The sequence below is a fragment of the Oncorhynchus kisutch genome, linkage group LG11 (genome assembly GCF_002021735.2).
Source record: "Oncorhynchus kisutch isolate 150728-3 linkage group LG11, Okis_V2, whole genome shotgun sequence".
Classification (NCBI taxonomy): Eukaryota; Metazoa; Chordata; class Actinopteri; order Salmoniformes; family Salmonidae; genus Oncorhynchus; species Oncorhynchus kisutch.
This window is the reverse complement of record NC_034184.2, coordinates 62001816-62017536: the sequence shown is the minus strand read 5'-3', so window position 1 is coordinate 62017536 and position 15721 is coordinate 62001816. Positions and strand designations below refer to the sequence as shown.

Genomic DNA, 15721 nt, shown 5'->3' with positions numbered 1-15721 from the left:
TTCTTCGGACTTGTAATAGTTTTGACCCTGTTGCTATGCTTTGAGGCATCTTGGCTATACAATTGCACATACTGTGTCTTCATCCTATAGAGCACTGATAGGCGAATACGGTATATCCTAGACTGTCACCCCACCACTATACGTAAAATGCGACAGAGCGTCCAACACAGCGAAGCAGAACACATCGAGCACTTATCCTCGCGTTTGCCCAACACTGTGAGTCAAAACCTGAATTTGACATAGGGACTCATACAGCTGTGAATCAGCTGCGAGCTGTTGCTCAAAACCAGAATTCCTCACAAAACTACAGGAGCCAATGCCTTACATGAGTCATGGCATTTATTCTCTCAGACACGGCGCAAATGACTAAAAGCAACTTTCAAAGAGAGAGGCGCCATCTCCTTTGCATCGAACAAGATGGATATTAATATTTCATGCAGAATAGGAAAATGGAGGCCAATTGAAAAAGCTCTACTTCTCCCTACTGTCAATGAGAAAATGGGAGAGAAACAGATCAGCGGATGCCTTATGCTTTAAATTATGCAAATCTTACTGGCTCTGTCAGTAGTAATATGCACTTTTCAGATGTATCTCTACTACTCAAAATGAGCATGTCAGAATGAAGGAAGAAGTACGAAGAATGTTAATCAAATCAACCATACAAAACAGGGCTAAAATCAACAATTTGCCACTCAAACGGCTATGGGCTAAAGAGTAACGCTTGAGTTTTGACATTGAGAATTACACACCAGTGGCAGTCTCAAACTGCGAAGTGACACTGTGGCATGGATCCAAGGTGGCAGGGAAGTCATGACATTTAGACAACGGTAACATCTACGGAGGAGGCTTGCAGGAGGCGTCAGCCATTCCTCAAAGATTTCGTCCCATGCCAGCTCCCTTGTCAGAGGGAGCGCGGGAATGAGAAGACTCAAGTGGAAAACGGTGACGGATACCGCACTGTGTACGACGTGTTGTCAATGGCTTAATAAAGTCCTCTCTTGCCACACAAATGTCCATACTCATGACCTACCATGGTAATATAGGCCTAATCAGTTCAGACATTACACTAGCACAATAGCAGTATCCATCAGTGCGACATATCAAGCATTACAAGTGAAAATCGTTTAAAATTGCAGCACTTTTTTCAAACAAGAGGATCGAGAGGATTGCCGCCCCTGTTAACGACAGACTCGAATTGGTTGGGTTGGATACCATCTGGTCTGTTGTTTGCTTTGACGGAGCTCCTGCCTCGTTCAGATCTCAGCCCCATGACACTGGGCGATATGGGTTCACACCGTGTCCTGGCAACATGATCTATCCACACTACTGCACCTGACAGACACTATTCTTAGCCCAGGCCAGGAAGACCTTTCTCTTTCTCCCGTTGCACTCCTCTTGGTACTCCAGGGTCATGTTCATTCGGCAACCAACGGGGGGGGGGGGGGGGGACTGAACCAGGGTGGGACTACATGGACTTGTTCAATGAGAAATGCTCATTTGCGTTTTCCATTGCAAAACATTTTCCATTGTGTGTGCCCTAATGTACACAACCCAGGCTGCAGTGGAGAGAGACTGGGCTGGGGCCGTTAGTGGACTTGGTTTAGGCACAGCAGGCAGCCAGCCACTCCAAGTCTTCCCTACCAGGTGGCCAGAGGGTAAATAATACCTGGAAATGCCATGTGCTGTGCTGTGTGAAAGGCTTGACAGCCTATTGTAGACACTGACTGGCAGTTGTTTGGATTACATCTTTTGTTTCGGCACCCTGACATCAGACAGTAATAGGCCACTTAAGAAGATTGATCACCAATGTCAGTTATTTCATTAACGCTTTTCTAGCATTTATTAACACCTCTGAACTATCCATCTGTGTTTGCTAGAGTAGGAATGTGCACGGCAGCATATTTTCTATACGTTTGTTTCAAAGGCAAACACAACGTCATTTCATGAAAGTGTATGACCAATGGCTGAGATAAACCCGATTTGTGTGGCAACAAGGTTTTATTATTAGTTAGGAGTGTTTAAAAGCCACCGACAGATCAACTCGATGCTGTATCTGGAGTGATATGAATATTAAGTAGTGTGGTAAAATGCAGACTTGGAAATAGTATTACTGTGCAGTCGTGCTAGCTGCTGGTGTAACTACTCTCATGTCTGGCAGACCCATAAAAGGAGGGCCATAAAACATGTCTTCACAACCAACCAAGGTCAATTACAGTGGGGTGTGAAATTATTGACACCCTTAATAAAGATGAGCAAAAATGACTAAATAAAATAAATAATTAAATTACTGAGCTATGTTGTATGCTCCAAAGAATTAGGAAATTATATTATTTTATACTAATACAATTACTCAGAGGAAGAGATTTTGTTTAACAAGTACTACATTTTTTCTTTCATTTAGGTAGGAGTCAAAATTATTGACACCCCTGTTTTCAATTCCCTTTCAATACATCACCGTGCGAGGATTGGACTGAGATTGAGACGAATGTTGATTTTGTGGACAATTCACCATTTATTTGTGGATTTTGATGTGTGCTTGGAGTTATTATCTCGCTTTATGATCCTCTTATGGTCAAGTTTCAGCCTCATGGCAGAGGCAACCAGGTTTTTGGCAAAAATATCCCGGTACTGGGTGAAGTTCATGATGCCATTGACCTTAACAAGGACCCCAGGACCAGTAGGTATGGGGTTCTTTTCTGCTGATGCATTCTCATTTCGACGCCAAACCCACCACTGGTGTATGTGGCCAAAGAGCTCTATTTTCATGGCATCTGACCAAAGCACCGGTTCCAATCCAAGTGCCAATGCCATTTAACATACTCTGCCCAAGCCTACACAGGGCTGTCAATCATTTTGACACCTACTTTTTCGAGAGAAAAAAAGTATTACATGTTGAACAAAATCTCTTTCACTGAGCAATTGTGTTCATTTAAAATAATATAATTTCCCAATTTTTTTGGAGCATATAATAAACTCAGTATTTGAATTATTTATTTTATACAGTCATTTTTGCTCATCTTTATCAAGGGTGTTAATCATTTCGGACCCCACTGTACATTTGTAGAGGATGACAAAGTACAGTACGCCTTCGGTGTGGACTGTGGAGTATCAAATGAGGGGTACACTGTACATTATGCCCAAGGCGAGATTCCCGTGCCATCTGAACTCCTCTGCTGTTCCGTGATACAGGACACTGTCTGCCTGCCGCTATGTCATAAAACCATTCATTCATAAATCTCCTGATGCGCCCAAAGGGGGAGGGACATTATATCACTACTTCATACAAACAGTGGCCATCATTCCAGGTGAGAAAACCTCCTGTCGACGCACATATATGAAGCCAATTCTGAGACCAGGTCTTGTGGTAACGGTAGCCAGGCGTGCTACACTTTAGTAAGGTATGTTGGGTCAATGGTTTGTTATGATGGATCAGGTTTAACTGCAGTCTTATTCTATATCTTCATTAAGGAGGTCCTCCCTTAAAGGCAAGATATTCCAACACGAACATCGGCCATGCGCAGAGGGTGACCATCCTATCGCCTCTGGCCACAGAACATCGTCCGTAATTTCCCAACGATTCTACGGGGGGGGGCAATTCTGTTAATTGCTTTTGCATAACAGCGAGTGTTTATTTAAGACATGACATGACATGACTTGCCCGTTTCCCATGCAGGGGACATCGCAGTGGGTGTCATTCCACATGGAGCAGCTGTTACACAGGCCCGGCGAGAAAGTCTGCATTGGATCATCAGGAAGCAGCGGTCATTAGAGAGATCTCTTAAAGCAAGGCAGCACTTACAGCCAGCCAGGACATGACAGGGGCTTACAATGGCTAACTATGCCTGTGGCTTGGACTGAGCTGAGGGTTTGGTGGCCAATAGGATAATTGTTTGCTTGAGGACGTGTGTCAGTTACAGTAACCACATGAATTTGATCACTGTAATATCACGTAGGCCTACTGTAAAGTACTGGAACTGTAAAGTTCAACTTTTCTTTTTTTTTAAAGATACATCAACTTTCTCCATGACAGGCATGTCAAGCATGCACCTTGTAATAAGTTGCCATGGAGAAGCAATCATGTGCGTAAAGCCATAGGTGCACATTCTTGGCCCCTGTTCCCGCCTTCTGTCTCACAACAAAGACTTGGAAGTACAACAGTGAGCAGTGACATCTGTACAAAACTATGCAAATATATGTGCCTGTCAATCATCATTCTCACACAGTCCCTCAACAGTCATGAATTTACATTGAAACAAGAAGAGAACGGAAATGTGTCTTTACGCTCACAACCCCACCCCCCGAGACACACACCCACATACCTTGAGGGGCTGGAAGCAATGGGTCAGCCGCAGTGCAGTGCCCCTGGAGCAATTATAAGGGGTTAGTGCCTTGCTCATGGGCACAACGACAGGCGATGGTATCTAGCATGATGCCAGCAACCCTCTGGATGCCGGCTCACTTCGCGCAAGATTATCTGGTCTAAGCTGGGATTGAAACCATCAACCCTCCAGTTACTTTCCCGCTTGTCTAACTACTGGGCCATTCCATCCCTGTAGTCCCATCTTCACCGCTACTACTATTGTCTGAGCAGCTAACCGATCGCTGCAGCTGTACATAGTCCATCGGTATATAGCCCACCCAATTTACCTACCTCATCCCCATACTGTTTTATTTTATTTACTTTTGGGCTCTTTTGCATACCAGTATCTCTACCTGCACATGTTCATCTGATCATTTATCACTCCAGTGTTAATCTGCTAAATTGTAATATTCACGCCTATGGCCTATTTATTGCCTCATGCCTTTTGCACACAATGTATATAGATTAAAAAAATTCTACTATGTTATTGACTTGTTTATTGTTTTCTCCATGTGTAACTCTGTTGTTGTCTGTTCACACTGCTATGCTTTATCTTGGCCAGGTCGCAGTTACAAATGAGAACTTGTTCTCAACTAGCCTACCTGGTTAAATAAAGGTGAAATAAATCTAATTTAAAAAAAAATATGCAGTAATAGTGGATACAAGCATGATATGATGGAAAATGTGTGTCTCTCTAGGGAGGATTATTTTGGTAAAGATCTCTACCCTGCCCCCTGGGGTTAAGTGGTGAAGGGCGTTGGTTGGGCTGCATGGGGCGGAGGGCTCACTCATCGATGGGCCTCTTTCATTATCCACTGCACCCTGGACTAGTGATTATCTCCCCAGCTAGGCAACAGATAAAGGTCCCACTCTTACAGGTCAGGGTAGAGTAGAGTCGCTCCACCAGGGCCATGGGGGAAGAATAGAACTCCAAAGGGCATGGAATGGAATGTACACTCCTTCCGAATAGGATGATAAGAAACCAAGGATGGGCAAGAGTATTCATTTTTGAGAAGGGGGGGGCTTCGTCTCAATTAAATAAAATAATCTATGTGGCATTGCTACACACAAGGATATACCACGACATTTGAAATTCTTAATTTCATAAAACGACAGACTTTTGAATGTAGTTTTTAATGATGTACACACGTTTCATGCTTGTAGATTGTTGTTATTTTCTGCCAATAAAAGAGGTGCGCACTAAAGTCAGAGTCTCCATGTGTAGCAACGTGAAGTGGGAAATCTCTAATCAATGGAAAATGTCAATCAAATGACATAATTAAGTTAGCTAAAAGTGAAGGAGTAGGCTACAATGAGCAACTGACAAGTAGGCTGTTGTTTAATCTGAATGGAGTTGTTGTAGACAAGGATAGGGAACACAGCAAAATAGCCTCAACTAGCCTAGCTAGCTGGCTAGTTAACATAGCTAGCTGGATATCTTAGCTAGCTTCTTTACATCAATTTGATCCAGTAAAGACCGGCACTGCCAGATGGGATGACAGATAACGTATGGTATTTACATGTTTGTCTAACTAGCGTGAATCAGTGGCCTCTCTCGCTCTCTCTCGCAAGGTACATGGCTCTCCAGAGTCGCGCAGACTGTGCAGCAAGTAATTGTCTAAGTTCAAAACAAAAGTTACTAAAAAAATACATGTATTTCAACTGTTTTTCAAAACATTCATGAGATTATTTGAATAGTGAAATGATTTCAAATGCCTATCTGTGTTTTATCTTAAAAAGGGATGGAATTTTGTGATGACTCAACAGGTTGCTTTTGTCATGCTTTCTGAGGTCCATCTGGCTGTCCTCGTGTGAGGGCTGCACAAACACCCAAACCAGAAACTAAGATCGCCCCAAATAAGCAGTGCACTAGAATGCTTTGAAATCAAGTAGTCGAGTTGGCGACTACTTAGCCTGGGTGCCAGTCTGTTTCTGCTTTCTTGCCAACTACTTATGGAATTGTCGTGTTTGGCATGACAATGAGTGACAAGGAGTTGGCAAAGTAAGATGACACAAACAGACCTGGGACCAGGCTAGTCACTGCTAGCTAGGGTTTTTGCAATGATGTGTAAATTGACAGCGATTGCTAATAAAAACATGACACACAATTGACAAAGAGGAAACAAGGCCTGGAAAAACCAACATGAGCCAACTTAGTACAAATCTGCTTCTTGTTCACTCAGCCTATCCCCATCACACAGAACTACCTTGACCTCTTTCTCCCCTCTCTATCCATATGAAATCCTGCGACTAGTGAGGACCAGCCACCTGACAACTTGCCCGCACATCCCTTCTCCAGACCATCTCTAGAGACCTTCTCCCATTCCTCACTTCCCTCATCAACTCATCCCCGATCACTGGCTGCGTCCTGTCTGACTTCAAAATGGCCCGAGTTGCTCTCCTCCTCAAGAAACCAACACTAGACTCCTCTTGACGTCAAAACCTACAGACCAGTATCCCTTCTTTATTTTCTTTCCAAAACACTTCAACGTGCTGTCTCTGACAAACTCTCTCACTATCTCTCTCATAACAATCTTTTTGACCCTAACCAGTCAGCCTTCAAGATGGGTCACTCAACCGAGGCTGCTCTTCTCTGTGTTACAGAGGCACTGTCAAAGCTAACTCTCTCGCCTTTGTTCTCATCCTCTTAGATCTATCCGCTGCATTGGACACCGTGAACCATAAGCTCCTCCTCTCCACCCTTTCAGGGTTGGACGTCTCAGGCTCTGCACACTCTTGGATTGCATCCTACCTGGCAGGCCGCCCCAACAAGGTGATGTAGAGAGGATCTGTGTCTGCACCACGTATTCTCACTACTAGTGTCCCCCAGGGCTCGGTTCTAGGCCCTCTCCTCTCCTCTCCTCTCTATACACCAAGTAATTCCACTCCATCATATCCTCACATGGCCTTGCCTATCATTGCTATGTGGACGGCACTTAACTACTTTCTCCAGGTGGTGACACGCATCTCTGCGTGCCTGGCAGATATCTCAGCTTGGATGTCGGCTCACCACCTCAAGTTCAACCTCGACAAGACTGAGCTGCTCTTCCTCCCGGGGAAGGCCTGCCCACTCCAAGACCTCTCCATCACGGTTGACAACTCCACCACACTGTCCCCCTCCCAGAGTGCAAAGAATCTTGGCGTGACCCTCGACAACACCCTTTCGTTCCCGGCAAACATCAAAGCAGTGACTCGCTCCTGCAGGTTCACGCTCTACAACACTCTTAGAGTACGACCCTACCTCACACAGGACGCGGCGCAGGTCCTAATCCAGGCACTTGTCTTCTCCTGTCCAGACTACTGCAACTCGCTGTTGGCTGGGCTCCCCGCTTGTGCCGTCAAAACCCTACAACTTATCCAGAACGCTGCAGCCCGCCTGGTGTTCAACCTTACCAAGTTCTCCCATATCACCCCGCTCCTCCACACACTCCGCTGGCTTCCAGTTGAAGCTCGCATCCACTCCAACACCATAGGACTTGCCTACGGAGAAACAAGAGGAACTGCCCCTCCCTACCTTCAGGCTATGCTCAAACCCTACATCCCAACCCGAGCACTCCGCTCTGCCACCTCTGGTCTTTTGGCTCTACCACCCCTACGGGAGGGCAGCTCCCGCTCAGCCCAGGCCAAGCTCTTCTCAGTCCTGGCACCCCATGGTGGAACCAGCTTCCCGCTGAAAGTCCCTGCCCATCTTCAGAAAACATCTGAAACCCTTCCTCTTCAAAAATGTATCTTAAATAATCCCCCTGTGATGTGGTTGTCCCACCTAGCTATCTTCAGATGAATATACTAACTGTAATTCGCTCTGGATAAGAGCCTCTGCTAGCCTCCCGGGTGGCGCAGTGGTTAAGGGTGCTATACTGCAGCGCCAGCTGTGCCACCAGAGACTCTGGGTTCACGCCCAGGCTCTGTCGTAACCGGCCGCGACCGAGAGGTCCGTGGGGCGACGCACAATTGGCCTAGCGTCGTCCGGGTTAGGGAGGGTTTGGCCGGTTGGGATATACTTGTCTCATCGCGCACCAGCGACTCCTGTGGCGGGCTGGGTGCAGTGTGAGCTAACCAAGGTTGCATGGTGTTTCCTCTGACACATTGGTGCGGCTGGCTTCCGGGTTGGATGCGCGCTGTGTTAAGAAGCAGTGCGGCTTGGTTGGATTGTGTATCGGAGGACGCATGACTTTCAACCTTTGTCTCTCCCGAGCCCGTACGGGAGTTGTAGCGATGAGACAAGATAGTAGCTACTAAACAATTGGATACCATGAAATTTGGAAGAAAAAGGGGTTAAACACCTTTTTACAAAGCGTGTCTCTGCCTGCCACAGAATTACTGTCTTCCTAATGCCCACATTGATTTCTTCCCATGTCTAGGTGAAGGGACGGGGTAGGTTTAACCTAATCAGTCACTCCAACAAGCAGGATTGATCTGGCTTCTGACAGATACCAAATTGTTTCTGCCTGCTTGAGACACATGACAAAGGCTTTGGCTTAACGTCTTGTTTTGCCTTTCACATGGATGTCAATGGAAAACAACACATGGATATCGGTTGTAATTGTTGACAGAAAATGTCTTCCTTTGGCTAGTATTTCAACCTCTGGGGCCTTGCTTACCTAGTCTGTCTCTGAAAGCAATCAAACCACCGTCTAATAAAGTCTGAGGAGTAATATCGGCCAACTAACTCCTAAGGATATAAAACCAATATACTTAACATTGCCTATAGCTTGTTCTGCTTAGGACAGAAACAAACTCGTATAAGCATTTGGTTCACCATGAGTAAAGACAACATTAATACCGTGTGCTGGAATAGAAACATGTGTGTCCAGCCAGGCTAACCTTTCCCCTATTGACTTCTTTATTGAACATCTAAATGCACTCAGTATGCTGCCAGCCTGGACACACCTAGGGCTGCAGAATGGTGCAACAGGAATTCTAAACAATGTGACTCAGTGGATAGCACTGAGCACTAACTCAAAACAGTCCCGTTTTCTTATTGTATCAATGAGCTCATTGTCCTATAATTTATGATTCAGCTCGAGCTCATAAAAATCACACAATAGAACAAAAGCACTCATCATGTAGCTTGATAAGTGTTCTGTATTATAACCATGTAATAGGCCAATCATCCTTCATACATATTAGAGGAGCAGTCAACAGTAAAGGTAATAGCGTGATTCCATGGAAAGGTCAACCGGAGTATGTACAGATAAAGTTAGTCATTTCCAAATGAAACCACGTTCTTAAGGTTTACACACCATATGTGTGTCATTTAGAGGTTGAATGTAAAAGACAAAAGATTTCAGTGCCTTTGAATGGGTATGGTAGTAGGTGTCGGTTTGTGTCAAGAACTGCAACGCTGCTGGGTTTTTCACACTTAACAGTCTCCCCGTGTGTATCAAGAACGGTCCACCACCCAAAGGACAACCAGCCAACTTGACACAACTGTGGGAAGCATTGGAGTCAACATCCCTTGTGGAACACTTTCGACACCTTGTAGAGTCCATGCACAAACGAATTGAGTCTGTTCTGATAGAAAGGGGGGGGGGGGGGACTCAATATTAGGAAGGTGTTCCTAATGTTTGGTATACTCAGTGTATGTTGGAGTTCAGGCTTTATTTGACCAGTTTAATTAGGAAATTGCATGAATTTGGACAATTACAGCGTGGGAGGCCAAGACTCAAAAAAGGTTTACCAGACAACCATATTTCATGGCTTTTAGAAAGGGGCTCACAGCTGTCCCACTGTGTTAGTTATGACGATGAGATGTTATGAAGCAGTACAGACCAAATGGAAGCGTCTAGAGTTTGTTTGCGTGTTCTGCTACAAGATAGGGGGTGACTGGGACAGGCAATGTAGGGGGTGACTGGGACAGGCAATGTAACATCCCTAATGTTTTTTAGGAAAAGTTTTTGAAAAACAATCACCTTACATGTTACACCTTAAACCTCGCTTATTTTTCTGGATTATGTGTGTATTGTTGAGTTTTTATTGATCGGTATTACTGCACTATTGGAGGTAGAAACAAGCATTTTGCCACACCTGCGAAAACATCTGCAAATCTCTGTACGCGACCAATAAACTTTAATTTGATTTTACATTGGATCATCTTGAAACATTCGCTGTAAAGCCAACTTTCAACAAGGTTTTATATGGTCTATAATTGGTTTCTCTCTTATCCTTGTCAGTATCCTTGTTCAGCTTTATGATATGCGTAACATCCATAAAAGGATGTGATGGATATTGATGTATCATAGCTTCAGAAGCTTGTGCATCCACAAAAATCGTGTTCTGAGCAGTGTTCTTCAGACTTTTCCTGAAGCAATTGTTGATATCTCTAAAATCACGAGTTCTAGCTAAGATTCACATGGAAAATATATGCTGAAATGCAGGCGTCATACACGGCAGTACTGTTTTTTTAGATAGAAAGATGAGAAGAGTATTTATCAACAATCTGTGAATAGATGGTGTTTATTAAGTCACATGCACAGGGTCGCAGATGTAGTTGCAGTGTATAGTGAAATACAGTGCAGGTCTGAATGAAACATTAATACAAAATTAAATAATAATAATAATAATAATAATAATAATACATACATATTTACAACCGTGACACTGATAAATAGTCCTGGAGTGTATATATTAAATGAAAAGCCTCACAAAATATACTGACTTCATTCAGTGTCCAGAAAAGTGGATTGGCAGTAAAGGCACATGTATAGTCTAATTTACATATTTTGTTACAATATTTCAGAAGAATGTTGATACAAAAACATCTCATATTTGTGTCTACATTCAACTGGTAAAGGTTATTTGTTATATACACACAACAGGTAAAGTTTTTGAACACCAACTCATTCAAGGGTTTTTCTTTATTTTTTTAAATGTTCTACATTGCATAATAATAGTGAAGACATCAAAACTATGAAATAACACATATGGAATCATGTAGTATCCACAAAAAGTGTTAAACAAATCAAAATATATTTGAGATTTTTCAAATAGCCACCCGTTGCCTTGATGACAGCTTTGCAGACTTACAAACTACAAGACTTTTGCTAATATGTTCAGTCTCCCTAAAAAGCTTGTCCATTTCATGTACCATCCATACCTTTATTTATCCAACATGCCAATATTTAGTAGTTCACTTTTTGGGGGTACTATAGACACACACATCTGTATTTTGTTTTTCTATTCTGTGAGACATTCAAGTTGTGATTTTGCATGCAAATGTAATGTCCATAACACTGGAATCGCCCAGTAAAAAGGTGAGATGCTACATGCTACACATGAGTGAAAGTCTCATTCATGAATTGCTCCATCCTATCAATGTGCTCTCACTCTCCTCTCCTAGAAGCATTCGTACCATTTTGAAATGAGAACATCGTAAGAATGTCACTGGCGGGCTTATGGTAAATGTGTGACAGACAAAGTGACCCAGAAACCAGCAAACACACTGATGTGTAATCAATGAGTGGAAAAACACTGAGAGCGACGGTGGGAGGTGGTGTGTGTGTATGTGAGTGCTGTTGGCCAACCGCGTCTGTCATGTGAAGTACGCTGTGTTGGAGAGAGATAGGAGGGAGGTCAGGCAGTTGTGGGAAGCACGGTGGAAGCTACGGGTGTCCCACAGAGATAACCTTCTGTTTCAACACTGAAGCCTTATCTTCTCTAGAACTATAGAAGCGGCATTCTGATGCAGTTGTTGATGATGGAGTTGGTTTTTCTAATTGTCTTCCAGACAGGTCTGATGAACTACATTGTATTGTATGAACCATATTGGGCACATCATTGTGGTCAGCATTGCCTCTGTGTTGCCCTTATCATTAGTGAGGCAGATTGCAGATACAATGTGGCTAAATATCATATTCATACAATTGTATTACTGTATAATACAGCAAGTGCAATTTCTTAATAGTCTAAAAATCATCGATCAACACAGATCATTTGGAAAAATAGAATAATTGTCAAACCATTGCCAGTATAAGCTCTCAATGATACGAGGGGTTCGGGTTCAATAAGTAGTCCATCACTCCACAATAATTGTGTGTTCCATGCAATTAATTTGATAAGGGCCCACGCCCTTTTCTGTTAAAGAATAGAACTGAGGGGCGGTTTAAAGACTACTGTAGCGGTTGCACCTGCTACTGCTACAACAATACAGACATCCAGGCACCACCATCCAACCCCCAATAATAGGTTATTAGATACATTACGACGGATAGGCCTAGCAGACGTCTCATGTTCCAAACGGACTGATGTTTTTTTCTTGTCTCCCCTTTAGATGTTAGTATATGTAGAGCCCACAAGGCAGCAATGGAAAAGCCTGCAGCAGTTGATTCACCGGCGTGATAGATAAACCAAATAGATAAACCAACCTGCTCCTTTCGCTTTTGCCAGCGACCGCATGGGCTTTCTTCGAGGATTTCGCTCTCATCTTCACTCTCCTCCTCCTTTCCCTCGGACCCTGAATTCCTCTCCGGGACTGACATAGTCATTGTATTCCGTGTTTTATGTTAATCCCCGTTGGTTTCACTCGAATGTAGCGCAGACGTCGCGCGCGAATAAAGGTTTCACAAAACACCTTAGAAATGTACGCCGTATAAAGTTAAAATAAAAAGCTTAAATAAATGATGTAATATTCATGTTACTACGTTAAACAAGGAAAAAGGTTCCAGTCTAGTGCGCGCACTCAACTGTATGCAAAATAGATTGCGAAATGTTGCCCCTACTATCCGTATTCACAGATGAAGAGCAAAACCACTCGTATGGAAAAAGCCTGTATGGGAAAGAAGAAGTTGATTTCCGATACCTCCTTTTGTTTCGTTATTTACTTTTACCATTTACGGTATGAAGTATTTGTTTTTTTATACATATATCACCACCATGCGTCATGTCGGTGTTGTTGGTTCATTTGCTTCACCAATGTGAAGCTAGACACTAACGATTAGCCACAAAAGTGGAATTTGGCGGCCCGCCTTCAAAATAAAAGTCCCTATTGAAAGTGCTGCAAACGGATATAAATCAGTCTACTCAGTGACATCCACACAGAACACAACCGTGAAGGGCTTACACACATATTAGCGTCATAGCTCTTATTGTGGAACTTTAACTATGGGGAGTCAACTCACTATCCAGGCTATTGGACCCTGAACATCTACCCCCAAGCCATAAAACTGCTAAATAGTCAGTCCAGCTCGCTATTTGGTTAACTGCGCATTGACCCACCTTTTCGCTATTTGGTTAACTGCGCATTGACCCACCTTTGCACTCTTTAGACTCATCACATGCAGTGCATTCGGAAAGTATTCAGACCCCTTCACTTTTTCCATATTTTGTTATGTTACAGTCGTGTTCTATTTAAAAAAAAATAGTTTCCCCCCTCATCAATCTACACACAATACCCCATAATGACAAAGCAAAAACAGTATAGCACTCTTCTTTTTTTTTTTGCCGGAAATATCACATTTACATAAGTATTCAGACCCTTTACTCAGTACTTTGTTGAAGCACCTTTGGCAGCAATTACCGCCTCAAGTATTCTTGGTTATGACGCTACAAACTTGGCACACCTGTATTTGGAGAGATTATCCCATTCTTCTCTGCAGATCTTCTCAAGCTCTGTCAGGTTGGATGGGGAGCTTTGCTGCACAGCTATTCTCAGGTCTCTCCAGAGATGTTCGATCGGGTTCTGGCTAGACCACTCAAGGATATTCAGAGACCTGTCCTGAAACCACTCCTGCGTTGTCTTGACTGTGTGCTTATGTTCACTGTCCTGTTGGAAGAAGAACTTTCGCCCCAGTCTGAGGTCCTGAGTGCTCTGGAGCAGGTTTTCGTCAAGGATCTCTCTGTACTTTGCTCCGTTCATCTTTGCCTCGATTCTGACTAGTCTCCCTATCCCTGCCACTGAAAAACATCCCCACAGCATGATGCTGGCACCACCATGCTTCACCGTAGGGATGGTGCCAGGTTTCCTCCAGACTCTCCTTTTACCAAGATGGCGTAGCAGTGAAGATGTCTGTTTTGATTGTCTTGTCCCGTCCCTTGTATATATCGTTTTTCTTCGTATATATTTGTATTCTTTTTTTTAGTCTCATTTTCCATCTACGGACTGAACATACTCTCATGCAACACTCCTCACTCAATGTGGTATGGATCTGCTATTTTGATAACTTTTGAACCGGAACCCCGCTCAGAAGCTAGCCAGCTAACTAGCTAGTAGTCAGTTAGCCACTGCTAGTGGTCATCACCATTAACCCGGACTGCCAGCCTGCACAGCGCGATATCTAACCAGAGGATATCGGACTGCTTTTCTCTACCACATCCCCGGATTCCTACCGCAAGCTCTGAACCGTTACTCCAGATCATCACAGCTAGCTAGCTGCTATCCGAGTGTCTAACGTCTCTGTCCTGAAACAAGCACCAGTTAGCCTGGAGCTAGCCTCGAACTAGGCCCATCTCCCAAATAGCCGAAGAGATTCCATCAAGCAATCCCTGGGCTTCAATTACCTCTTTTGCCAATTGACCTGGACCCTTTGCTGCCGACAGAGCCCCGCCGATCCATCACGACTGGTCCACCGACGTAACCGTCCGGGGGGTTTCTGTCCCGGAGCAAGCACCAGTTAGCCTTGAGCTAGCCTCGAGCTAGGCCCTTCTCCCGGCTAGCTGAAGAATTCCATCAGATAATTCCTGGGCTTCAATAACTCTTCTGTCAATTGGCATGGACCCTTTGCTGCCGACACGGAGCCCGACACGGAGCCCCGCCGATCCATCACGTCTACCAAAGTAACCATCCAAGGGGGTTTCAACAGACTCTCCTGTTGCAACGTTCCCCTGAGGCCCATCTGCTAGCCTGCTGCTAGCCTGCTGCTAGCCCCGGCCTGCTAGCTGTCTGAATCGCCGTGCCTCCAGCTCGCCTAGCTACTCACTGGACCCTATGATCACTCGGCTACACATGCCTCTCCTTAATAATGTCAATATGCTTTGTCTATTGCTGTTTTGGTTAATAATTTCTGTCTTATTTCACTGTAGAGCCTCCAGCCATGCTCAATATGCCCTTATGTTCCACCCCCCATACATGCGGTGACTGCACCTGGCTTAAATGGTGCCTCACTCAAAGCCTAGGCTTACCTCCACTGTACTCACATCCTACCATACCCTTGTCTGTACATTATGCCTTGAATCTATTATTCTGCTTCCAGAAACCAACTCCTTTTACTCTCTGTTCTGAACGCACTAGATGACCAGTTCTTTTAACCTTTAGCCGTACTCTTATCCTACTCCTCCTTTGTTCCTCTGGTGATGTAGAGGTTAACCCAGGCCCTGCAGCCCCCAGCATCACTCCCATTCCCCAGGCGCTCTCATTTGTTGACTTCT

General features: G+C 44.2%; 1 protein-coding gene across 1 annotated transcript in view; it reads right to left on the bottom strand.

The window, feature by feature from the left end:
* The window catches only part of LOC109899452 (nuclear receptor-binding protein 2), a 49948-nt gene extending 36674 nt beyond the window's left edge, over positions 1 to 13274 (bottom strand). Inside the window, exon 1 of the mRNA XM_020494702.2 lies at positions 12724 to 13274. Within this exon, the coding sequence (XP_020350291.1) occupies positions 12724 to 12843 (120 nt within the window). The 5' untranslated portion in view covers positions 12844 to 13274. The remainder of the gene's footprint in view (positions 1 to 12723) is intronic.
* Positions 13275 to 15721: the final 2447 nt, after the last annotated feature.